This window comes from Salvelinus sp. IW2-2015, linkage group LG23, assembly GCF_002910315.2.
Source record: "Salvelinus sp. IW2-2015 linkage group LG23, ASM291031v2, whole genome shotgun sequence".
Lineage (NCBI taxonomy): Eukaryota > Metazoa > Chordata > Actinopteri > Salmoniformes > Salmonidae > Salvelinus > Salvelinus sp. IW2-2015.
The window spans coordinates 3,180,599-3,208,045 of NC_036863.1; the positions used below are offsets into that span (position 1 = coordinate 3,180,599).

At 41.2% G+C, this 27,447-nt stretch overlaps 1 protein-coding gene across 1 annotated transcript; it reads left to right on the forward strand.

Annotated features, from left to right (window-relative positions):
* Positions 1-23,252: 23,252 nt before the first annotated feature.
* On the forward strand, positions 23,253-25,972 carry LOC111951060 (homeobox protein MSX-2). Its single transcript, XM_023969041.2, has 2 exons — positions 23,253-23,793; positions 25,459-25,972. Exons 1-2 carry the CDS (start codon positions 23,436-23,438, stop codon positions 25,884-25,886), a joined length of 786 nt encoding a protein of 261 aa, XP_023824809.1. The 5' UTR covers positions 23,253-23,435; the 3' UTR covers positions 25,887-25,972.
* The last annotated feature ends 1,475 nt before the right edge of the window (positions 25,973-27,447 follow it).

The following is a 27,447-nucleotide window of genomic DNA, read 5'->3' on the forward strand; positions in this document are numbered from 1 at the left end:
TAAATATTTCAACTTGCTGTCAATCACTACAGAGTACTGCCTACTCTATGCCATCCTTTCTAGCCCAATAAACTGAATTGAGCTAGGCTACAGTAGCTAGGTTACAGTAGCTAGGCTACAGTAGCTAGGTTACAGTAGCTAGGCTACAGTAGCTAGGTTGACAGTTGGCATCATACTGTAATTTTGAAGCGGCTGATGCTAGCAGAATGCACAGACTGGCATTTTAATAACCTGTTGAATATTTCATGGGATCTTTTTGCCCAACTCTGATATCCAGGGATAAGTTGAGGAAGTTGTTAAATACATGCTGGCGGGCCATTGTTTTATGATGCTTCCGAACTGAATAACATTATTCATACTGCACTACAGGAAGACCACTATATATAGTTTGATACAGTTAAGTCCTCTCTAAACTTCTTTGAGATTAAATTAATCGTGCTTGACTAAATTGAAACTTCCCTCTCAGTTGCTAAGCATGTTGCTAGGAATGCCAGAGTAGACACATTCCACTAGCACTGCAGTCATATGTTTAATTCAACTCTTAGATCAGGCAGTTGGAGAGATATCCCACCAAACACAGGGCCAGAAAATGACATGTCTGCCCAGAGCTCGGAAACAATACATGGCAGCCAAATAAAAACATTTGTGGAAACACCTCTTTAGTCCAGAATGCTGTGTCAGGATTTAGCAAGTTCCTAAACCAATTCATCGTTCCAACCTCTCAATCTGTAATTATTTCAACACCCTGTCTTATGACATTTGTTTTCTTCCTTTGTTTCCCAGGTCACTTTCATCTTGACCTGGGAGCTACTAATTTGACACACTATTAAAACACACGTCTCCATACAGAGACATGATTAAGAGGTGTTGGTACTGTAACTGTAATACATTCTTACGACCACATTGTCTCCAGCATGCCAGAGGTATTTGATACGGTTGACAACTTCAAATTAAGCAGCAATTATTTTTTGCCTGGATCCTTACTAACTTCTGTGTTGAAGGATGCACACCTAATAGGGCCACACCTACTGTTAATTGCAGGGATTATGACCGTAAAGCCACAAAGTCTTTGTTCAATGCCATCACTAACATGACATTAGGGGTAAGAAGAAAAATAAAAACATCAATTACCCATTCTGAGAAACGTGGTAGAAATGCTCGCTATGCTCTCAGCTGTCTTCTAAGTAACCAATTCATTATTATTTAGCTCACACCTCTATCGGAGCCCAGTAATGAAACACACTACTGTGCTTTCAACAACTAACTCTTAGACATAGTTACCAATTGATTTGAATTACTTCATCAAATATGCCGGCACTTAATTCAAAAATGCGGGAATAATATCAGATAAGCTGGCCTGAAATAAATAGATTTTGATTTGTTTTGAGTAACATTAACATGTCGTGTTTTCCCAGGCACTCACTTATATGGCGCTAAACTGCAGTAAAGTCCAGCGGAGCGGACTTTCAGAGGCACAGCCGCTTAAAGAGAGATAAGTTATAAAGCTGTGTACTCTGAGCAGGGCACAGAACCATCCCCTTTTTATTAACCAACAGTGGCCTTGACCTTTTTAAATTCCCTTTTCACCGGCCTGTCTGGGAGAAACACAGAGCCATGGCTCTGCGCTGCGGTGACTCGCCACTGTTGCTGATTGGAGGTGCTCTGCGTGGGTCAGAGCGTTCCCGGCTCTAAATCACCTGAGCGATGGAATAATTGCAGGCCTTTGGGCCACCGCTCAACCCTCTAATACTCACGGGAATCTGCTCAGGCGCCACTCATTGCGCAAGCGTTTTCTGGGCTCGGCGGCGGAGAGAGCCACAGGTGAGGGGGATGCCCCTCGGCAACGTCAAGGTTCATCTTCTAAACACACGGTGACAAAGCACTACTGTCAAATGAAGGGATGAGAAAATCAAGATGTAGAGAGAGAGCTATTAAAGCAGGAGAGGTACTTCTGACAGCTTTGTAAGAGTTCAGAATAATGTCACACTCCCTATGTGGTGAACTCGTGTTTTTTAGCCACAAGACTTAAAAGTTGGCTCTCTGCACAACAGTTCCCGGGATTATTAATGAACGTCAGATGAGTTATTAATAGACTTTCATTGAATAAATTGCAAGCTAATTACACAGTTTCTGATAATATAAAAAGGTTGAATAATACTTCAAGTGAACTCTATAATTCTGACATTATAATAAGGGCTAATATATATTTGAGGAGTAGGGGCAGGTCTGTTGCGCTAGTAACCAATCTGCACAGCTGCCTCCAGGGCAAGATGCACGACAATAAATGCCAACCTGCGAGGGAGACAGGGCACATGGCGCCATTGAGCTGTAGTTCACAGTGTAAAGATTTAAAGCCACATGAAACCATCCTTCATAGTGACACTAATTATTTAGTGATTTGGAGGTGAACTGGAGGTATTGCAAAGATACAGTTAACAATTGACAATAACCCATCCAAAACATGTAAGCACAATCTGTTGAAAAGGCAAAGCTCTTTTCAACTCACCTTTCCTGAAATACAGGGCTTTTTTTCATGGATTTCTTTTGAAGTGCTGAAGCCGCTGTAGCAGGGAGGATAATTCCCCTGATCCACGATCAACTCACAGAGGCAAACTGCTGTAGTACTTCATAAGGCTTTGGGTGGGATGACTTGGGATCTTTAGCAAATGGAATCACAAGAGAGATACATACAGTACAGTGACATTTCACCTCAAGTTGATTTGTCTGCATATTGTGCTATGATTATATATCATGAATCAGTACATTCCTCTTGCATTCCCCTTACATTTGGTCCATTTATAGAGTCATTGTTTTGTGGGTGTGTAAACATATGTGGGTGTGTGTAAACATATGTTTATGTGCTGAGAAGCATGAACACATAGCTGGCATAATGCTGAAATCAGCTAACCAAGCAATACAGTGACTTCCACATATTTCATTTATAAGAAGGACTACAGATAAGTCTGCTCTAACAAAGAGAGTCCAACGAGGTGTCACCTGAACAAGTTTGTCTAAACGGGTGTACTGTTCTATAACCCTCAGTTATATTCCATATCACCCTGATCTTTATTTTTCAAGTAGCAGGCCACAGTGCTTTCCATATCATTAAGATAAAGTGCAGGTGGAGCGTAACAGTTTATTAAAGTACAGTTTCCTCAGCGCTCATCACAACTAGCATCTCTGTGATGTCCGATCTGCATCGGTTCAGGATGATGTGTTATTTAATGGTTTAGCTGGATAGGGCTACTATTTGCATGGTGTTTCCCCACTGCCAACACCAGCAGCAATACACTGGTGTGTTTATCACATAGGGCATCAGAGAAGGCCCACACCTCATTAAAAGACTGTGATGTCATTACATTTATTGGCAATTTGTTGTCACGGGCGGCACCGTGCTGGACTATTTTGGGGAGCTCTCTCTCCCTCTCTCTCTCTCTCTCTCTCTCTCGTTCTCTCGTTCTCTCTCTCTCGCTCTCTCGCTCTCTTTCTCTCGTTCCCTCTCTCTCCGTTGCTCTCTTTTACAGATTAAGCAAAGCTCCCAGGATGCTGTGTGTGTGTGTCGTGTGGAGGTAATTACCTGCACAGACATGGCACAGAACAAAGCAATCAGGGAGGGGCCCTAAATACAGGGTCTAGACTTGGTGTCTCTGTCAATTTCTTTCTCTCTCCCTCTATCTTCTCTCTCTCTATTTTATTTTTAGGTCCTGAAAACAACTGAAAAACACTTAAACAAAAATGAGAGTAAAGAAAATTCACCAAAAATGAGTATGCATCGCATTATCTTATTTTTTGTCTCGAAGAAAGAGCTTGCAAGTTAAGCAGTTCACTGTACTTGTGCATGTGACCATAAAACTGGAACTTGAAAACATGAGGGAAGATAAAAGGCTCTTGGTAACAGTCAGATGTCTCTTGTATATCAACATCTACAGAACACATGTTTATGTGCTGAGAAGCATGAACACATAGCTGGCACAATGCTGAAATCAGCTAACCAAGCAATACAGTGACTTCCACATATTTCATTTAGAAGGACTACATATAAGTCTGCTCAAACAAACCATAGAGAATAATTATTGAAGTAGAGAAACAACAGACTTTTAACAGCCCCAGTCTCGTAAAGAGAGACAGTGGGTCTGACCTCCTGTAATGGCTTTCATAGACAGTGCTTGTAATCAACCTAATTGATTGTAATAACGCACCAGGGGCATATTGTTTTTCTGTGGAAGAGAGACTTTGGGAATCAGATGTGTTTAAGCAGAGCTATAATTCAGTTAATGACAGCCATTACTCCAAAGCCAACCAAACAGTGTCACTCACTTAAGGCTGAAAAAAAAAAAGTTATGTAACTTTTGGGGAGACCCGAACAAATTCACCTAGAAATATTAGTTATAGATCTGTCTTTCTCATTGAAAGCACTGGTCACTTCAATAATATTTAAATACTGTTATTTTTTATATTTTTTGTTCACCTATATTTAACCAGGTAGGCCAGTTGAGAACAAGTTCTCATTTACAAATGCGACCTGGCCTAGATAAAGCAAAGCAGTGTGACAAAAACAACAACACAAAGTTACACATGGCATAAACAAACGTTCAGTCAAAAACACAATAGAAAAATCTATATACAGTGTGTGCAAATGTAGTAAGATTAGGGAGGTAAGGCAATAAATAGGCCATAGTGGCGAAATAATTACAATTTAGCATTAACACTGGAGTGGTAGATGTGCAGATGATGATGTGCAAGTAGGGATACAAAAGAGCAAAAATAAATAAGAATATGGGGATGAGGTAGTTGGGTGGGCTATTTACAGATGGGCTGTGTGTACAGGAGCAGTGATCGGTAAGCTGCTCTGACAGCTGATGCTTAAATTTAGTGAGGGAGATATAAGTCTCCAGCTTCAGGGATTTTTGCAATTCGTTCCAGTCATTGGCAGCAGAGAACTGGAAGGAAAGGCAGCCAAAGGAGGAGTTGGCTTTGTAGAAATATACCTGCTGGAGCGCGTGCTACGGCTGGGTGCTGCTATGGTGACCAGTGAGTTGAGATAAGGCAGGGCATTACCTAGCAAAGACTTATAGATGACCTGGAGCCAGTGGGTTTGGCGATGAATATGAAGCGAGGGCCAGCCAACGACAGCATACAGGTCGCAGTGGTGGGTAGTATATGGGGCTTTGGTGACAAACGGATGGCACTAGGATAGACTACATCCAATTTGCTGAGTAGAGTGTTGGAGGCTATTTTGTAAATGACATCGCCGAAGTCAATGATCGGTAGGATAGTCAGTTTTACAAGGGTATGTTTAGCAGCATGAGTGAAGGAGGCTTCGTTGCGAAATAGGAAGCCGATTCTAGATTTAATTTTAGTTTGGAGATGCTTAATGTGAGTCTGGAAGGAGAGTTTACAGTCTAACCAGACACCTAGGTATTTGTAGTGGTCCACATATTCTAAGTCAGAACCGTCCAGAGTAGTGATGCTGGACGGGCGGGCGGGTGCGGGCAGCGATTGGTTGACGAGAATAATTTAGTTTTACTGGATTTTAAGAGCATGTGGAGGCCACGGAAGGAGTGTTATATGGCATTGAAGCTCATCTGGAGGTTGTGAACACAGTGTCCAAAGAAGGGCCAGAAGTATACAGAAACGTGTCGTCTGCGTAGAGGTGGATCAGAGAACCACCAGCAGCAAGAGCGACATCATTGATAATATACAGAGAAAAGTATCAGCCCAAGAATTGAACCCTGTGGCACCCCCATAGAGACTGCCAGTAGGTTCCGGACCAACAGGCCCTCCGATTTGACACACTGAACTCAATCTGATAAGTAGTTGGTGAACAGGCGAGGCCGTCATTTGAGAAACCAAGGTGTTGAGTTTGCCGATAGAATGTGATGATTGACAGAGTCGAAAGCCTTGACCAGGTCCCATGAAGACAGCTGCACAGTATTGTCTCTTATCGAGTGCAGTTTGATAATTCGTTTTTGGACCTTGAGCATGGGATGAGGTGCATCCCATGACCAGCTCGGAAACCAGATTGCATAGCGGAGAAGGTACGGTGAGATTCGAAGTGGTCGGTGATCTGTTTGTTAACTTGGATTTTGAAGACTTTAGAAAGGCAGTGCAGGATCGATATACTGTAGGTCTGTAACAGTTTTGGGTCTAGAGTGTCTCCCCCTTTAAAGAGGGGGATGACGCGGCAGCTTTCAACCTTTAGGGATCTCAAGACGATACGAAAGAGAGGTTGAACAGGCTATAGGGGTATAGTACTAGTAATAAGGGGTTGCAACAATTGCGGGTCCAGATTGTCTAGCCAGCTTGATTTGTAGGGGTCCATATTGCAGCTCTTTCAGAACATTAGTTATCTGGATTTGGGTGAAGGAGAAGGGGGGGGGGGGGGGGGGGGGGGGGGCTTGGGCAAGTTGCTGTGGGGGCTGCAGAGTTGTTGGCCGGGGTAGGGGTAGCCAGGTGGAAAGCATGGCCAGCCGTAGAAAAGTGCTTATTGAAATTCTCGATTATTGTGGATTTATCGGTGGTGACAGTGTTTCATAGCCTCAGTGCAGTGGGCAGCTGGGAGGAGGTGCTCTTATTCTCAATGGACTTTACAGTGTCCCAGAAGTTTTTGAAATTTGTGCTACAGGATGCAAATTTCTGTTTGAAAAAGCTAGCCTTTGCTTTCCTAACTGACTGTGTATATTGGTTCCTAACTTCCCTGAAAAGTTTCATATCGCGAGGGCTATTCGATGCTAGTGCAGTACGCCACAGGATGTTTTTGTGCTGGTCGAGGGCAGTCAAGTCTGGAGTGAACCAAGGGCTATATCTGTTCTTAGTTCTAAAATTGTTTGAATGGGGCATGCTTATTTAAGATGGTGAGGAAAGCACTTTTAAAGAGTAACCAGGCATCCTCTACTGACGGGATGAGGTCAATATCCTTCCAGGATACCCGGGCCAGGTCGATTAGAAAGGCCTGCTCGCTGAAGTATTTTAGGGAACGTTTGATAGTGATGAGGGGTGGTCGTTTGACCGCGGACCCATTACGGACGCAGGCAATGAGGCAGTGATCCCTGAGATCCTGGTTGAATACAGCAGAGCTGTATTTAGAGGGCAGGTTGGTCAGGATGATATCTAAGAGGGTGCCCGTGTTTACGGATTTAGGGTTGTACCTGGTAGGTTCCTTGATAATTTGTGTGAGATTGAGGGCATCTACCTTAGATTGTAGGATGGCCAGGGTGTTAAGCATATCCCAGTTTAGGTCACATAACAGTACGAACTCTGAAGATAAATGGGGGGCAATCAATTCACATATGGTGTCCAGGGCACAGCTGGGGGCTGAGGGGGGTCTATAACAAGTGGCAACAGTGAGAGACTTGTTTCTGGAAAGGTGGATTTTTAAAAGTAGAAGCTCGAACTTTTTGGGCACAGACCTGGATAGCATGACAGAACTCTGCAGACTATCTTCTCAGTAGATTGCGACTCCGCGCCCTTTGGCAGTTCTATCTTGGCGGAAAATGTTGTAGTTGAGGATGGACATTTCAGAATTTTTGGTGGCCTTCTTAAGCCAGGATTCAGACACGGCTAGGACATCAGGATTGGTGGAGTGTGTTAAAGCAGTTAATAAAACAAACTTAAGGAGGAGGCTTCTGATGTTAACATGCATGAAACCAAGGCTTTTACGGTTCCAGAAGTCAACAAATGATAGCGCCTGGGGAATAGCTGTGTACTGGGGTCAACAGGGCCTGGGTTAACCTCTACATCACCAGAGGAACAGAGGAAGAGTAGGATAAGGGTACGGCTAAAGGCTATAAGAACTGGTCGTCTAGTGCGTTGGGAACAGAGAATTAAAGGAGCAGATTTCTGGGCATGGTAGAATAGATTCAGGGCATAATATACAGACAAGGGTATGGTAGGATGTGAGTACAGTGGAGGTAAACCTAGGCGTTGAGTGACGATGAGAGAGGTTCCGTCTCTGGTGGCACCAGTTAAGCCAGGTGAGGTATCCGCATGTGTGGGGGGTGGGGCAAAATAGCTATAGCCATGTAGCCATGTTGAGCGGGACTGAGGGCTCTACAGTGAAATAAAACAATAAGAACTAGCTGAGACAGGAGTAGACAAGGCATATTGCCATTAGAAAGAGGCATAAAGCAATCACAGGTGTTGATCGGGACAGCTAAGACAACAACGGGTAAATGCCGATGAATGGGCAGAGCGGGTCAGTTAGGTACATACAGGACCTGTGTTCGAGGCTGGGGCCGACAGATAAACAAAATGAGATACAGTGTTATTGAAAAAGTCCAGGGGGCATCAGCTGTGTAGCCGAGTGATCATAGGGTCCAATGAGCAGCAATAGGTGAGTCAGGGAGCCAATCAGTAGTCACTACTATGCTAGGCGAGCGTGAGACACGGCGTTCAGAAAGCTAGTGGGCCGGTGCAAGCAGATGGTTCTTCGGATACATCGCAACGGAAAAGCCTGTTGAGACCACATCGTGTGATTACGTCGGCAGACCAGTCGTGATGGGGCTCCGTGTCAACAATAAAGGTTCTAGACCAATTGGGAAAATAGGTATTGTAGCCCTAGAATTCGCTGGTATATGGGCCTAGCTCGAGGCTAGCTCAAGGCTAACTGGTGCTTGCTTCGGGATAGAGGCTAACAGTAGCCACTCGCTAGCTAGCTGCGATGATCCGGTGTAATGATCCAGAGCGGCAGAAATCCAGTGATGTGGTAGAGAGAAGCAGTCCGATATGCTCTGGGTTGATATTGCGCTGTGCAGACTGGCAGGTATTGTTTGAGCTAAAGCTGGCGGTGTCCGAGCTAAAGGTGAAGACCGCTAGCCGTGGCTAACAAAGACTATTAGCTAGTTAGCTGGCTAGCTTCTGACGGAGGTTCCAGTCATAAGGAATAAAAACAGCAGATCCGTACCACATTGGGTGAGGCGGGTTGCAGGAAAGTATTTGGTTCATAGATAGAAAGTGAGATTAAAATATATACAGAAAAAAAGCTGGCTATTTACACGGGATAAGACAAAGACAAACACAACACACGTCCGACTGCTACGCCATCTTGGTTTTACCCACTTCATATGTACAGTGGCAAGTATGTGAACCCTTTGGAAATACCTGGATTTCTGCATAAATTGGTCATAAAATTTGATCTGAACTTCATCTAGGTCACAACAATAGACATACACGGTCTGCTTAAACTAATAACACAAAAACAATTATACGTTTTCATGTCTTTATTGAACACATGGTGTTATCATTCACAGTGCAGGTTGGAAAAAGTATGTGAACCCTTGGATTTAATAACTGGTTGACCCTCCGTATATATGCAGCAATAACCTCAACCAAACGTCTGTAGTTTCGGATCAGACCTGCACAACAGTCAGGAGGAATTTTGGACCATTCCTCTTTACAAAACTGTTTCAGTTCAGCAATATTCTTTGAGATGTCTGGTGTGAACTGCTCTCTTGAGGTCATGCCACAGCATCTCAAATCTGGTTGAGGTCAGGACTCTGACTGGGCCACTCCAGAAGGTGAATTTTCTTCTGTTGAAACCGTTCTGTTGTTGATTTACTTCTGTGTTTTGGGTCATTGTCCTGTTGTATCACTCAACTTCTGTGGGGCTTCAATTGGTGGACAGATAGCCTAACATTCTCCTGCAAATTGTCTTGATAAACTTGGGAATTAATTTTTCCATTGATGATAGCAAGCTGTCCAGGCCCTGAGGCAGCAAAGCAGCCCCAAACCATGATGCTCCCACCACCATACTTTACAGTTGGGATGAGGTTTTGATGTTGGTGTGCTGTCCCTTTTTTTCTCCACACATAGTGTTGTGTGTTCCTTCCAAACAACTCAACTGTAGTTTCATCTGTCCACAGAATATTTTGCCAGTAGCACTGTGGAACATCCAGGTGCACTTTTGCAAACTTCAGATGTGCAGCAATGTTTTTTTGGACAGCAGTGGCTTCTTCCATGGTGTCCTCCCAAGAACACCATTCTTGTTTAGTGTTTTACGTATCGTAGACTCGTCAACAGAGATGTTAGCATGTTCCAGAGATTTCTGTAAGTCTTTAGCTGACACTAGGATTCTTCTTTAACCTCATTGAGCAATCTGCGCTGTGCTCTTGCAGTCATCTTTGCAGGACGGCCACTCCTAGGGAGAGTAGAAACAGCGCAGAATTTTCTCCATTTATAGACACTTTTTCTTACCGTGGACTGATGAACATCAAGGCTTTTAGAGATACTTTTGTAACCCTTTCCAGCTTCATGGCAGTCAACAATTATTAATCTTAGGTCATCTGAGATCTCTTTTGTTTGAGGCATGGTTCACATCAGGCAATGCTTCTTGTGAATAGAAAACTCAAATTTTGTGAGTGTTTTTTATAGGGCAAGGCAGCTCTAAACAACATCTCCAATCTTGTCTCATTCATTGGAGTCCAGGTTAGCTGACTCCTGACTTCAATTAGCTTTTGGAGAAGTCATTAGCCTAGGGGTTCACATACTTTTTCCAACCTACACTGTGAAAGTTTAAATGATTTATTCAATATAGACAAGAAAATGCAATAATTTGTGTGTTATTAGTTTAAGCACACTATGTTTGTCTATTGTTGTGACTTAGATGAAGATCACATGTAAACACTACCAGTCAAACGTTTAAGAACACCTACAAATGTTTTCTTATATTTTACTATTTTCTACATTGTAGAATAATAGTGAAGCCATCAAAACTATGAAATAACACATATGAAATCATGTAATAACCAAAAAAGTGTTGAACAAATCAAAATATATTTTAGATTTTAGATTCTTCAAATAGCCACTTTTTGCCTTGATGACAGCTTTGCACACTCTTGGAATTCTCTCAACCAGATTCACCTGTAATGCTTTTACAACAGTCTTGAAGGTGTTCCCACATATGCTGAGCACATGTTAGCTGCATTCCCTTACCTCTGCGGTCCGACTCATCCTAAACCATCTCAATTTGGTTGAGGTCGGGGGATTGTGGAGACCAGGTCATCTGATACAGCACTCCATCACTCTCCTTCTTGGTAAAATAGCCCTTACACAGCCTGGGGGTGTGTTGGGTCATTTTCCTGTTGAAAAACAAATGACAGTCCCACTAAGCCAAAACCAGATGGGATGGCGTATCGATGCAGAATGCTGTGGTAGCCATGCTGGTTAAGTGTGCCTTGAATTATAAATAAATCACAGACAGTGTCACCAGCAAAGCACCCCAACACCATAACACCTCCTCCATGCTTTACAGTAGGAAATACACATGCGGAGATCATCCGTTCACCCACACCGAGTCTCACAAAGGCACAGCGGTTGGAACCAAAAATCTCCAATTTGGACTCCAGACCAAAGGACACATTTCCACCAGTCTTGCTTGTTTTTCTTGGCCCAAAAAGTCTCTTCTTATTATTGGTGTCCTTTAGTAGTGGTTTCTTTGCAGCAGTTCGACCATGAAGGTCTAATTCACACCTCTGAACAGTTGATGTTGAGATGTGTCTGTTACTTGAACTCTGTGGGCTGCAATTTGGGCTGCAATTTCTGAGGCTGGTAACTCTAATGAACTTATCCTCTGCAGCAGAGGCAACTCTGAGTCTTCCATTCCGGTGGCGGTCCTCATGAGAGCTAGTTTCATCACAGCACTTGATGGAATTTGCGACTGCACTTGAATAAACTTTCAAATTTCTTGATATTTTCCAGAATGACTGACCTCCATGTCTTAAAGCGATGATGGACTGTTGTTTCTCTTTGCGATTGTACTGTTCTTGCCACAAAATGGACTTGGTCTTTTACCAAATAGGGCTATCTTCTGTATACTACCCCTACCTTGTCACAACACAATTGAATGGCTCAAATGCATTAAGAAGGAAAGAAATTCCACAAATGAACTTCTAACAAGGAACACCTGTTAATTGAAATGCATTCCAGGTGACTCCCTCATGAAGCTGGTTGAGAGAATGCCAAGAGTGTGCAAAGCTGTCATCAAGGCAAAGGGTGGCTACTTTGAAGAATCTCAAACATAAAATATATTTTGATTTGTTTAACACTTTTTTGGTGACTACTGTACATGATCCCATATGTGCTATTTCATAGTTTTGATGTCTTCACTATTATTCTACAATGTAGAAAACAGTAAAAATCCAGAAAAACCCTTGAATGAGTAGGTGTTCGAAAACGTTTGACTGGTACTGTATATTTATTCTCCGGACTCTGACATTGCTCGTCCTAATATTTCTATATTTCTTAATTCCATTCTTTAACTTTTAGATTTGTATGTATTTTTGTGTAGTGTTAGACATTACTGTACTGTTGGATCTAGGAACACAAGCATTTCACTACACAATCACATCTGCTGAAAATATGTATGCAACCAATAAAATGTGATTTGATTTAAGAAACGGTAGATCTGTTCTATGTGCACTACTTCTATGTTTCCCGTTCTTAACTTTTACTTTCGGTTTTATACACCAGCTTCAAACAGCTGAAAATACAACATTTTTGGTTATGGAAAATATATTRCACAGCGGTTTAGATTGTACAATGACTCTCTACACTATACAATGACTCTCTACACTATAAATTGAAATTAGGCTTACTATTTGAATTTTAGCAACTAGGAAATGGCGGATCGATTTCTACATAGTGCATCTTTAAGCCTCTTCGTGTCAGTTTGTGTAGACCATGTAATTTCATTCCAACATGTACAAGCTAGGTGATTACAAGCAAATACTGTGTAAGTGCAACACAAACACTTATTATTGAGAACAATCAAAAACATGTTAGGTCTATTAATTTTATCAAAGAAAATATTGACCTTGGCATCGATGACTACAAGTAAATGCCGGGACGTCTCTCTCTCTCTCTCTCTCTCTCTCTCTCTCTCTCTCTCTCTCTCTCTCGCTCTCTCTCTCTCTCCTTGTCTGTGCATCTGGAGTTGATCAGCCCATTTCCTGGGTAGTGTTACAGTGAACAATTATCTTCAGATCAGGAGACAGCAGGACTTAAAAGGCCTGATATTGAAGTAGACGAAAAGGGGGAATATGTGTCCTACCACATTAATGAAATCTACCTGACTGTCCTTTAGAGGACTAACACAGTGGCACCACTCAGCTTTACCACAGACAACAACGGTAATAACCACATTCACCACCAACGCAAACAAACAACCTTGCAAGCAGCCACAAAGAAACGGATGAGACTGAATTAACATGAAACTTCAGACCGGTAACCCCTTTAATGCTCTGGAGCATTGAGGACCAGTTTAGAACCTCGACAAGTAGGCCAAGCTGACATAATGAGATGAATTATGAAACTTTTTGGAGAGAAAATATAATTCATCTTAAGCAACATCTACATTCCCACAGCGGTGAAATCCTAGCTCTCTCTGTATTGGGGTCCTATGTGGCTGTAAAAGCAGGGCATTGGTAATTGCAGAGCTGCCAATCAATTAGAGACATGGCCTCAGTCTCCCCTGTTTCAAAGGCGCGCATCGGGGCCCTGACATTTGAACTTGTGGGCGGAGGGTCCCGGCCAGGCCCCAGTGGGGGCCGGGTGGAGACGAGAGTGGCGAGTTGGGGACAGGGGGGTTTGGCATAGGGGGCGTCCAGTCAACTGGGCTGGTCCCACTATGCCTGGCGTCTCTCTCTCATTAAACAGGGCGAGTCAGAGGTGCACGTCTGCACTGGCCAGGGGGCAGGAAGGATCGTATTAATACAGTGACCTCCTCTGCCCGGGTGTCAGGTGACATTGTCCCTGCAGTCTCTTTTTAGATTAGTGCCCAAACCATAAGATAACTTTGATGTTTCTGGAGTCATTTGTTTATTCTCTTAAAGCGCTTTCTTTCGATGTACCACTCAGCACATATGCCAAATCACTACTTCTGGACTAACGGAGAGCTCTCTGATTTGAGCAGACCAGGACACTAATGTTGAGGTGACATCATCTGAGCCGTAAAGAGTGGGATGTAAAGACTTAAGAGTAGTCTGCTGGGAAAGTTGCGCCTTTCAAACCAGACCCATTCACTTTTAACGAGACTATGATTGCTCTTTTAGAGTTTTTTGTTTAGAGTTGCATTTCCCTGAAATATGGAAACTGCTCACCGACACTCATTCCTCTCATTTAAAAACAATTTCACCATCTCAATACCTCTAGAAAATAAACAAACCTTAATTTCAGATTTAAACAGCCTATAATTATCGTTTATTTAAATCAGTTCATGCGCGAGCACTCTCTCGCAGTCTTTCTCTCTCTCCATAAACTCCATTCAAATTGCATCCAAAATAAATAATCCTTTCTATTTGATATATAGCCCTATATATAGATGTCCTAGCCTTCCTCTTCAGGTAATACATTCAACGCAGATGTAAGACTTAAATTTAGCTAATTAATGATGGTTATGCAAATAAGTGTCTAACTTATAGCCTCTCATCTCTTGTGCAATATGCAAGCACCTGTGCTCCGCAGAGAGAGAGAGAGAGAGAGAGAGAGAGAGAGAGGAGAGAGGAGAGAGAGAGAGAGAGAAGAGAGAGAGAAGAGAGAGAGAGAGAGAGAGAGAGAGAGAGAGAGAGAGAAGAAGAGAAGGAGAGAGAGAGAGAGAGAGAGCAGACTTGGCAGACCTGGCTCTCAAGAGAAGACAGGCTATGTGCTACCCACACAATGAGGTGGGAACTGAGCTGCACTTCCTAACATTGTGCCAACTGCACGGTGATGACCATATTAGAGAGACACATATTTCCTCAGATTACACATACCCACAAAGAGTTTTATAACAGATCCAATCTTGATAAACTCCCATATTTACTAGGTGAAATACCACAGTGTGTGACACAGCACCACATTTTGAAATGTCTAATGTGTACTGTTTCATTTTTGATTGTTTATTTCCCTTGTTGATTTATCTTGTTTATTTCACTTGTGTTTCTTATTTATTAAACTTTCTTTGTCAATGTAAACATGTGTTTTCCAAAAAATCCTTGAATTTAATTTAATGAACTGAATCGAGAGCGAGAGCGGAGAGCGAGATAGAGAGAGAGAGAGAGAGAGAGAGAGAGAGAGAGGAAACCAAGGACTGATCACCCCAATCCACAAAAGTGGAGACAAATTTGACCCCAATACCTACCGCGGGATATGTTTCAACAGCAACCTTAGGGAAATTCACCCTACACACCCTAATTGACTAACAAACAAACCAAAACAAAGGGAAAGTCTTCTCATGCTTTGTTGATTTAAAAAAGGGTCTGCTATACAAATTGATGGAAAGTAGTGTTGGGGGAAAAACATACGGCATTATAAAATCCATATACACAAACAAGTGTGCGGGTTAAAATTGGCAAAAATTAGCAAAAAAAACCACACATACATTTCTTTCCACAGGGCCGTGGGGTGAGACAGGGATGCAGTTTAAGCCCCAACCTCTTCAACATATACATCAACGAATTGGCGAGGGAACTAGAACAGTCTGCAGCACACGGCTTCACCGTATTAGAATCTGAAGTCAAATGTCTACTGTTTGCTGATGATCTGGTGCTTCTGTCCCCAACCAAGGAGGGCCTACAGCAGCACCTAGATCTTCTTCTGCACAGATTATGTCAGACCTAGGCCATGACAGTAAATTTCAGTAAAACAAAAAATCATAATCTAGACACCGTTGCCCTAGAGCACACAAAAAAACGAAACAAATCTCGGCCTAAACATCAGCGCCACAGGTAACTTCCACAAAGCTGTGAACGATCTGAGAGACATGGCAAGAATGGCCTTCTATGCCATCAAAAGGAACATAGAATTCGACATACCAATTAGGATCTGGCAAAAAATACTTTCATCAGTTATAGAACCCATTGCCATTTATGGTTGTGAGGTCTGGGGTCCTACAACCACCTAAAAGGAAGCGATTCCCAAACCTTCCATAACAAAGCCATCACCTACAGAGAAATTAACCTGGAGAAGAGTACCCTAAGCAAACTGGTCCTGGGGCTCTTGTTCACAAACACAAACAGACCCCATAGAGCCCCAGGACAGCAAAACAATTAGACCCAACTAAATCATGAGAAATGAAAAGATAATTACTTGACACATTGGAAAGAATTAACAAAAACACAGAGCAAACTAGAATTCTATTTGGCCCTAAACAGAGAGTACAATGTGGCGGAATACCTGACCACTGTGACTGATCCAAAACTTAAGGAAAGCTTTGACTATGTACAGACCCAGTGAGCATAGCCTTGCTATTGAGAAAGGTCGCCGTAGGCAGACCTGGCTCTCAAGAGAAGACAGGCTATGTGCACACTGCACACAAAATGAGGTGGAAACTGAGCTGCACTTCCTAACCTCCTGACAAATGTATGACCATATTAGATACACATACATTGTATTCGGAAGGTATTCAGACCCATTCTATTTTTCCACATTTTGTAATGTTACAGCCTTATTCTAAAATTGATTAAATAAAAAAAATCCTTAGCAATCTACACACAATACCCCATAATGACAAAGCAAAAACAGTTTTTAGACATTTTTGCAAATGTATTAAAAACAAAAAACAGAAACACCATATTTATGTAAGTATTCAGACCCTTTGCTATAAGACTTGAAATTAAGCTCAGGTGCAGGTTTCCATTAATGATCCTTGAGATGTTTCTACAACTTGATTGGAGTCCACCTGTGGTAAATTCAATTGATTGGGCATTATTTGGAAAGGCAAACACCTGTCTATATAAGGTCCCACAGTTGACAGTGCATGTCAGAGCAAAAACCAAGCAATGAGGTCGAGGGAATTGTCCATAGAGGTCCGGATTGTGACAGGATTGTGTCGAGACATAGATCTGGGAAGGGTACCAAAACATTTCTGCAGCATTGAAGGTCCCCAAGAACACAGTGGCCGTCATAATTTTTAAATGGAAGAAGTTTGGAACCACCAAGACCCTCCCTAGAGCTGGACGCCCGGCCAAACTGAGCAATCGGGGGAGAAGGGCCTTGGTCAGGGAGTTCCTTGGTCACTTTGACAAAGCTCCAGAGTTCCTGTGTGGAGATGGGAGAACCTTCCAGAAGGACAAACCTCTCTGCAGCACTCCACCAATCAGGCCTTTATCATAGAGTGGACAGACGGAAGCCACTCCTCAGTAAAAGGCACATGACAGCCCCATTGGTACCTAAAGACTCTCAGACCATGAGAAACAAGATTCTCTGATCTGAGATTTAACTTTTTGGCTTGAATGCCAAGCATCACATCTGGAGGAAACCTGGCACCATCCCTATGGTGAAGCATTGTGGTGGCAGCATCATGCTGTGGGGATGTTTTTTAGCAGCAGGGACTGGGAGACTAGTCAGGATCGAGGGAAAGATGAACGGAGAAAAGTACAGAAAGATCCTTGATGAAAACCTACTCCAGAGCGCTCAGGACCTCAGACTGGGGCGATGGTTCACCTTCCAACAGGACAACGACCCTAAGCACACATCCAAGACAACGCAGGAGTGGCTTCGGGACAAGCTTTGGGACAAGCTCCCCATCCAACCTGACAGAGATTGAGAGGATCTGCTGAGAAGAATGGGAGAAACTCCCCAAATACAGGTGTGCCAAGCTTGTWGCGTCATACCCAAGAAGACTCGAGGCTGTAATCGCTGCCAAAGGTGCTTCAACAAAGTACTGAGTAAAGGGTCTGAATAGTCATGTAAATGTGATATTTCCGTTTTTTATTTTTTATAAATGTGCAGACATTTCTAAAAACCTGTTTTTGCTTTGTCATCATGGGGTATTGTGCGTAGATTGATGAGGGAAAAAAACGTTTTAATCGATTTTCGAATAAGGTTGCAATGTATTAAAATTTGGAAAAAGTCAATTTTAAAAAGTAATTCCACAAAGAATTAAAAAACAAACCCAATTTTGATAAACTCTCATATCTATTGGGTGAAATACCAGAGTGTGCCATCACTGCAATAAGATTTGTGACCTGTTGCCACAGGAAAAGGGCAACCAGTGAAGAACAAACACCATTATCAATACAACCCATATTTATGTACAGTATATTTATTTTCCCTTCTGTCCTTTAACTATTTGCACATAATATGACATTTTAAATGTCTTTATTCTATTGGAACTTTTGTGAGTGTAATGTTTACTGTAAAAAAAGTGTAAACATATGTTTATGTCAATAAAGCCCTTAAATTTAAATTTAATTTAATTGAAAGAGAGGCAGGCCCCTTGGTCCCTCCCCCTGGTTGACAGGGAAACTGGAGTCATGAACACTATGACTCATAAAGCCAAATGTCTCCATCAGTCTGGACACAGCGGCTGGGCTCTGATCCTGACCTGATTACGGAGATAGGGGCCCCTCCCATACCCTCCACTCCTCAGCAATGTTTTTGTTTGGAAGGGGAACCCTGCTTGGGTTGAGTKGAGGCCTCCTGGCGCTGGCATTGCCCTCCTATTGATCCTCTCCAATTCATTTTAACATTGGACCATTGTCTCTGCGACTCTGGTAGTGGTTGCCTGTTGGTCATGCGTTGCCTGTAAGGCCTACACTCCCTGAGCTCTTTTCTGTAACACCTCGAACCAGTCATTGTGTTGGATAATGACTAGTCTGTAAAGCAAAGAATGCACACCTCTTATATATATATTGGACAGGAATGTTTAAGTAGTTGTTCCATTTAAAGACACTAACTTCACTTAACCCTGTGCAATATCTAATTTATAAAATTATAGTAATGTCTGACAATACTGGGTTTGGAGCCGAGGGTTTAGAGGAAAGATGTAGAACTTCATTGGTAGTGAATTACACAGTACTACAGTATATCATTGTCAGGGAGAGTTCCAAAAATAATTTGAGATGGCACTAACACTCGGCCAGAAGACTATTTTCCTGAGTGAACAAGTTTGGCAAAATACTACACACATGCTTCCACTGAGAGTTCCCTCTTTTGTTTTTGGCAATGTGCATAATTTCTGTATCACCTTTATAGCTATGAATAATGTTAAGAAACCACAACCAAAACATTTCTCAAGAGCCTCCCCTTTGCTGCCCTGCAATCAGCAGCTGACTTAATCACAACAGCGGAGCTGAGGCTAACAACAGATTGCCTCTTCAGATGTCATTAGCAAAGTGAGCATAAATTTTTCACATTACAGGATCATTCTTTTCCTGCTGAATAGCAGTCTCCTCTGTTAGCAGCTAATTTGAGCTGGCGCCATCCACCTATTGAAGGTAGTAATTTAGGTTCATTAGAGCTAAAGCTTGGTCGCAAGACCGTCGCTCCTTAACACTAATTAAGGTGTTAATGAAAACAATGTGATGATAGCCACTGTCAGGCTTAACTTAATAACTCCCTTCATTTCAACAAGCTTTGCAAGTTTGACAACATGTCTGACCTTTCTGTAGAGAGAGGGCTTCTAGACAGGACTTGTTTTTCAGACTGAAATGCATAATTATATAATTATCATGTATTATGTTCCCTATATCAGGTAAAGAATATGTTTTGGATTGTTAGAATAAGAAAAATTATACTGAATTTAAAGGGTATCTGGGCAAATAATGCATTCATTGTCAGTGTTCACTTGTTAAAACACTCTTTAAAGCGAATCAAATTGTATTGGTCGCATACACGTTCAGCAGATGTTATTGCGGGAGTGTAGCGAAATGCTTGTGTTCCTAGCTCCAACAGTGCAGTACTTTCTAACAATACACAACAACACACATCTAAAAGTAAAAGAATGGAATTAAGAAATATATAAATATTAGGAAGAGCAATGTCATAGTCTGGAGTATAAATATATACTGTATATAAACAGTACCAGTCAAAAGTTTGGAAATACCTATTCATTCAAGAGTTTTTCTTTATTTTTACTATTTTCTACATTGTAGAATAACAGTGAAGACATCAAAACTATGAAATAACACATATGGAATCATGTAGTAACCAAAAAAACTCTTAAACAAATCAAAATATATTTTGTTAAGTAGCCATCCTTAGTACTGATGACAGCTTTGCACACTCCTGGCATTCTCTCAACCAGCTTCATGAGGAATGAAAATAGTATGAATAAAGAAAAACCCTGGAATGAGTAGATGTGTCCAAACTTTTGACTTTTACTGTACATATAAAGTATATATATGTGATGGAATGTATAGACATTATGGACAGTATGTGGATAGAATATGTAGTATATCTAAAGAATACGAAGGATATAATAGTATATGTACAGCAAAAGTTAAAAAGGATGGACTTGACTAGAATACAGCATATACATATGAAATGGGTAAAACAGTATGTTAACATTATTAAATTGACCAGTGTTCCATTATTAAAGTGACCAGTGATTCCATGTGTATGTTCATACGGCAGCAGCCTATAAGGTGCAGGGATGAGTAACCTGGTGGTAGCCGGCTACATGTTATAATAAAGGTGAAGAAAAAAAAAAACTTTGTTGCATGTCATAATGTATTGCAATGTAAAGTATTGTAATGTAAAGTATTGTAATGTAAAGTATTGTAATGTTAAGAATTGTAATGTAAAGTATTATAATGTAAAGTATTGTAATGTAAAATAGTGTTTTTCCATACTAGCAAATATCGGTTTATGGTTACAGTATATTCTGATTATCTATCGAAAGTCATCACTTCTTGGGTTGCTAGATGTATGTTGTCTGTGCAACAATATAGACAGTATAATGAGGTATTTCATGATTTGGCACAGCAACAAACCTACCAAGAGGTATCAATCTTCTAATAATATGGTCAATTCCTATTTATACATGTAAAAAACTATAGTAATCTTCCAACATTAGACATGATTTAATCTACTGAGAATCCTTAAAAGTATCAGTTTTCATTTAAAATACAATCAATCTTTATTTGTCACATACGCCGAATACAACAAGTGTAGACCTTACCGTGAAATGCTTACTTACAAGCCCATTTAGTGTGCTTTGGGGTCAGAGTGTCCATAAAGTGGGCCTAATGGCTGTGTAAACACAGTATGCGTGTAACAAACCCAGCTTATTACACAGTCCCACATTCCACCACTTCAAAGCGCAGACTATAATTACAATGCTTGAGGTGTGTCCAAACATACCAACAAAACCAGAAGCTGTCTTTTGACGTTTTCTCCCCCTCCACTTTAAAAAAAAAATCAAGCCAAAAAGAGATTATGGAAAAAGGAAGGAGGATGTGTTTGTAATTTTCTACTCAAGGGGGTTCCTCCTCCTGCTGAAAATCTCCTTGGTCCACGTTCGGTTCGCACGCGGCTTCAGTCACGTTCTTTCTTCACGTCTCAAGAGTTTCCACAGCACTATTGCATTGAGTTGACTATATATAGGTGCAGGATCTTAATTTGAGCCAGTTTGCTACAGCAGGAAAATAATCCTGAAGCAACAGGAAATGTGAATTATTATGTGGATTGTAATTAATGGACATTATTGTAGTTGATTCATTTTCGTAAGGGAAAATCAAGTCTGCATTTCAAACTTCAGAAACCTTTTTAAACCTCAAACACACTATAAGTTAAAAAATGTACTGCATTGCTGGAAAGTTCTCCTGCAACAGGGTGATCAAATTAAGATCCTACATCTGTAGGCTACATGCAGTTTACATGTCTCACTACCACTTATCCCTGTGACAGGCTGTGTGTAGCAAGGCCTGGGACTGTGATCGACAAGGTGCCTGAGGGTGGGGGTGTGACCAGAGCAAGTGGGGAGGTGACTACTGAGTAGAGCCGCAAAACTGCAACAGTTTCTCCCCCGAGGAGCAAGGCTTTCATCTGCCCGCTCACTGGCGCCTTCGCAAACCTCAGATTGTCTGTGAAATCACCCCGTTTAATAACGCACAGCCTCATGGGAATGGCGCTCTCGCTCAGTCTCAGCCCGTGTAGTTCCCCCACGCATGCACACACACACACACACACACACGCACGCACGCACGCACGCACGCACGCACCCACCCACATGCACCACGCGACCCGCACACACACACACACACACACACACACACACACACACACACACACACACACACACACACACACACACACACACACACACACACACACACACACACACACACACACACACACACACACACACACACACACCACACACACACACACACACACACACACCTCTTACCAGTCAAACTGGGCAGCTGAGTTAGTCCTTGTGATTATCAAATAGTGGCTGTTTATTTCTTGTGCCAGTAGTACCATTTGTAAAGGTCTTTATTGAGGAAATGTAATATTACTACATGATAGAACTAATAGTTACTTCTAGTCGTGTATTTCATGAAACAAATGTTTTGAGCAGCACAGTAATTTATTTGGCTTTTGGAATCTGGGCTTTGAATCTTGAAAACATAACCAATGTGACTGAAAACAATATGTTAGCTAAGAGAAAATGATGTATAGGCCTACAGTATTCTCCGCATACCGTAAGTGCAACTGTTGACCTGTAGGTATGTAAGTCCTCTTCATTTCAACACAGCCTACTGACAGAAGAATGTTATAGAAATCCATCAGATGAATAACAGTAAATGGATGTTTGATTAACACGTATGTATTAAAACTCGGGATAAACAGATGTGGGTAGAATATGTTGCATCATTTGTTTAAGTAGACTACCACGTTTATCTACCTGGATTTGGTCTGTTTTTAATAAAGACACAAAATCTGCATATGCTATAAAAAAAAAAGGTATTTTGTCAGTCTCAATAATGTGCTGAAATAACGAAGCAGGTGGTAAAGTCAAAATGACATTTTTTACAGGTAGAAAGAATCGAGACTGCTACAACTTTTCCCCAAAACAAATGAGATGTGGTAGTCGGCTATTCACACTATTTTAAAGGTCATGAAAATGTTGAATCCCATCTAGAATCAGAATAAATACCAGTACCAGGAGGCTACAGACGGCTATATCGGTCCAGTATTACAGCACTAGTAAAGGCCCAGTGTACTACTTTTGCTGCAACATGTTCAGCACCCCTATTTCCAGCGGCTATGGGCACACTTGAATTAAGAGAGCACGATAAAAAATTGGGCTGCAGAGGAAGCACTTTCCCACCACATTTGTGTATCCTGGTTTGAGGCACCAACAACGTTTTACATTCAGGAAAAGTCACATCCTGAGAGAGATTGTTCATCTCTTTCATAATTGGGCGTAAATTACCCACAAGGGGCCTGTGTTTACACAATCTCTTGAGGTTAGGTTCGAAGTAATCCGTCACAGTACACCATGTGGTGTAGCCTACTGGATATATTTTTGAACCCTTGTTTGAGAGACCAATCACTGGTAACAAGGTCCGCTCTTACATTTGGCAGCGCTGCGATTGGCCGAAAGTTCCACTGGCGCCACGTGATTATTTAACTTATCCCACACTTGACAGGTCGTGTCCCCAGACTTTGTAGGCCACCTGTAGCTGAGACTGATAGTCCTGTCGTGTGCCATTGGTACATATTTCGGGGGAATGTCTGCCCATGTGAGTTTGAGGGATAGCAGTTCATCGGAGGAGGACAGCCGACCCGAGCTAGAGAGGACGATGGATGACCGCAAAACTCAAGTGACAAGACACCATCATCCCTTCAGTGTGGAGGCTATAATGTCGGGTAGAAAGATTCACAGTGAGTTTACAAGCAAACCCGACAATGTCTCTGTGGTTACATTTTCAAAGACGCAGAACTCTCCGTACCTGTGCAGAGAGAGCTACAGCCCTCCTGCGGGAATCCGAAAGCACTTTATCCCACCGTCGCCTGTAAAGTCAGAGTCCTCCGAGCCGGATGATTGTGCTCCCTGGGCTATGAGCCCAAGATTCTCTGCACAAACTCGTAAGTAATTTCTGGAGAAAAGCTGTGGTTTTTATGTAGACTAATCGGAACACATTTGGAAGGTGTACTTATTACCTCACTATTTCCCATAACCTATTATTTTATAGTTAGGGATAAAAAGTACAGTACATTATCAGACAGTTTTATCTCAATCTCTTCATTCAAAGACTCAATCATGGACACTCTTACTGACAGTTGTGGCTGCTTTGCGTGAAGTATTGTTGACTCTACCTTCATGCCTTTTGTGCTGTTGTCTGTGCCCAATAATGTTTGTACCATGTTTTGTGCTGCTACCATGTTGTGTTGCTACCATGTTGTTGTCATGTGTTGCTACCATACGGTGCTGTCATGTGTTGCTGCCATGCTATGTTGTTGTTTTAGGTCTCTCTTTATGTAGTGTTGTGTTGTCTCTCTTGTCGTGATGTGTGTTTTGTCCTATATTTTAATTTACTTTTTTTTATTTTTTATCCATCATTGTAAATAAGAATTTGTTCTTAACTGACTTGCCTAGTTTAAATAAAGGTTAAATACAAATATTGTAAAATACAAATCAAATTAACATATTATTTGTATGTGTGCTGCCTGTCTCGCAAAATCCTATTGTATGGCAGACAAATTCAATTTATTTAACAGGGTGTACACTAAAACGCTTTTTGCAAGTATTAACTTTGTCTTATATACTTTGAATATATCTGAATGTTTGTGTAGAAAATCCTTACCATAAAGTAAGAGTCTTGATATTCAATCTATTAGACCAATATGTGAAAAATAAGTATTAGGAAAATAATTTGGTTAGGCCTGGGTCTTTACACCGTTAATATAATGGCTCACTGTGGGTCTTGTAAGTTAAACTGCCACAACTTCATCTTTCATTGGAAAACAATATTCAACCATTTCTATTATTTATTTGGGATATTAAGATTTATTTCTATCTTTTTGGAATATCAGGCAGGTCTTCAAACCCTTTAATTTAGTTTGTCCGTGTGGTTTGTGTGTAATTGTCAGCATTGCTTTAAACTAATCAACAAATAATAGTCCTTTCCTCCCTTGACAGGAGTATGTGTATCCATTGCAATGTTTGACATTTCCATTTAACAATGAACCACAACAAGCTTAGTAAGAGACAGTTGATTGGATCACATATTACATCACTCCAAAATCACTCTATTTTATGCAAAGAAAATGTTATATAGTCAATTCACTTGTACAGCACTTAGGGGACATGAGTATGCCTACGTTTCAATTTCAGTTTCAAATTGCTATCGGCCCAACCAATACCTTTGGGTACACACACAATCAGTTCATACTGTATCTCTAACATAGATAAATGAACAATCAGGATGATGTGATAATACTACATTATTTACAGGTTTTCTATCAGGATGATGTGATAATACTACATTATTTACAGGTTTTCTATCAGGATGATGTGATAATACTACATTATTTACAGGTTTTCTATCAGGATGATGTGATAATACTACATTATTTACAGGTTTTCTATCAGGATGATGTGATAATACTACATTAGGTACAGGTTTTCTATCAGGATCAGGACAAAGTATTTACTTTCTCACTCAAGTAGCTTATCCATGTGTTAAATTAAATCAGTATTGGCCCTGAACCTCTCTCTCCCTCTCTCTGTCTCACTCTCTGTCTCTCCAGGGCAGGTAAGTCCTACCTGTCCGCTGCGGAAGCACAAGACCAACAGAAAGCCTCGTACTCCCTTCACCACCTCCCAGCTGCTGTCTCTGGAGCGTAAGTTCCGTCAGAAGCAGTACCTGTCTATTGCTGAGCGGGCCGAGTTCTCCAGCTTTCTGACCCTGACTGAGACCCAGGTCAAGATTTGGTTCCAGAACCGCCGGGCTAAGGCCAAGAGACTACAGGAGGCAGAGCTGGAGAAGCTTAAAATGGCTGCCAAACCCGCGCTGCACCCGGGCTTTACGTTACCCATGCCCTTGGGAGCACAGCTCCACACAGCCGTCTCCCTCTACGGACAGTCCTACCCCTACCACCGTCCCATGCTGCCCCTCTCACCTATGGGGTTGTACGCTACACCTCTGGGATACAGCATGTATCATCTATCAGGATGATGGATAGGAATATACGCTTCTGCTCGCTGGACTATTCTGTTCATAACTCTTTTTTTAAATACTATATTTTTCTCCTTGCTATGAAACAACACTGAAATTGAGTTTTTTTTTTACACCTGAAGATACAGCGCCTCACTCACGAAAGAGCCTTAAAGACTTAGATGAATTGTTTTCTGGTGTCTTGTTTTTCTTCTGCTGATTTGGATATCAAGGCCAAATTAAGTAGTGGTTCTGTTTTACTTGATGTAATATATTCCAATGCAAATGTTTATCCAATTGCCTCTGATATTGACAACATGTAGTTCAATTACTTCCATTCCACTTGTCATCTAGCATAGAAGATTCAACTAAGGCCCATAATTCTATTCGGGCCGGGGTGGATCCAAACTTCAGGACTGTCTCGTTTTACCTCTACTTGATGACAGACAAGTTTGATTTCCGACTGCTTTCATCCCATACAGAAGTCTAATAAATTAGTTGTGGGAACTGTTGTCTTTTGTTTTCATAAACTCAACTAATTCAAATGTGTTGCTATTTTTACGTTAGATTTGACTGTAGCAACAAATTCTATTCAGCACTTCTGTTTTATCAGGCATTTGTAGTCTTCGATTAATTTGTGTATACTTATTTATTTTGCTTTCACTCTAAACTTTTAATGCTGAAAATGAATTGATTGAGTGATTCATGTTTCGTATTTATAACATGTAGCTCAAATGTGGCAAAAGTTTATACTTTTTAATCTTTAATCTAAATGTTCCTTTGGAAGGAGCTATACTATGCAGTTTTATAAATACTTTTAAAAATTTGGTTATGTATGTCATTCACAAGGATCAAATTAAAAACGTTTAAAACATATGTTTTCTTCTTGAGATATTATGTAAGTGAGAATATGTTGTTACGTATCTACGGCTGTGCTATCTAAGCCTTTGAAATTGAACATGACCTACATTTTCCACAGACACAGCTGATGTGTGGTATAGTTGCATGGTTGATAATGTTTATGTCAATATTTGACAACCCTCAACTGTAAGCACATCAAAGTCAGATTTCCAGATATTATAAAACTGTTGTAAACCATATCAGTGAATGTCATTTTAAAACAATGTTTCATTAGGTTGTCATGGAATTTGCAGTGTTATGCTTCCAGTAAGTCATATAATTATTTAATTTCATGTGAAATTGTGTTAATGTCAATTGAAATGGAGAAATGCAGAGCCCCAAACCATAGCATCTAAACTATACCACGTTCCTTCATCTCAGCTCTTCACATTCTGAAAGCAGTAACTTCAGCAAGAATCTGTGGAACGATAAGTAGAGCTGTACCTGTGTCTCAAACACTGTCGTGCGTCATACATTTGGGTCATTTCAATGACAAAAGTTGTTAAGCTACTAAGATTTAAACATGCCAGGTTTTAAGATGGCAGTAGTATTACTTTAAGATGGCAGTAGTATTATTTTAAGATGGCAGTAGTATTATTTCCCGAGCAGCATTCTTGGGACTAATTGACCTTAATGCTATTGTTGTTGTTTTTTTTGTCAACTGTGTCCGGCTTCTACAACA

Bases quoted from the DNA above. Each gene is read 5' to 3' on its own strand.
- LOC111951060 (XM_023969041.2), top strand. From the start codon at position 23,436: ATGTCTGCCCATGTGAGTTTGAGGGATAGCAGTTCATCGGAGGAGGAC. The intron at 23,794-25,458 runs GTAAGTAATTTC...CTGTCTCTCCAG, and splicing joins AAGATTCTCTGCACAAACTC to GGCAGGTAAGTCCTACCTGT.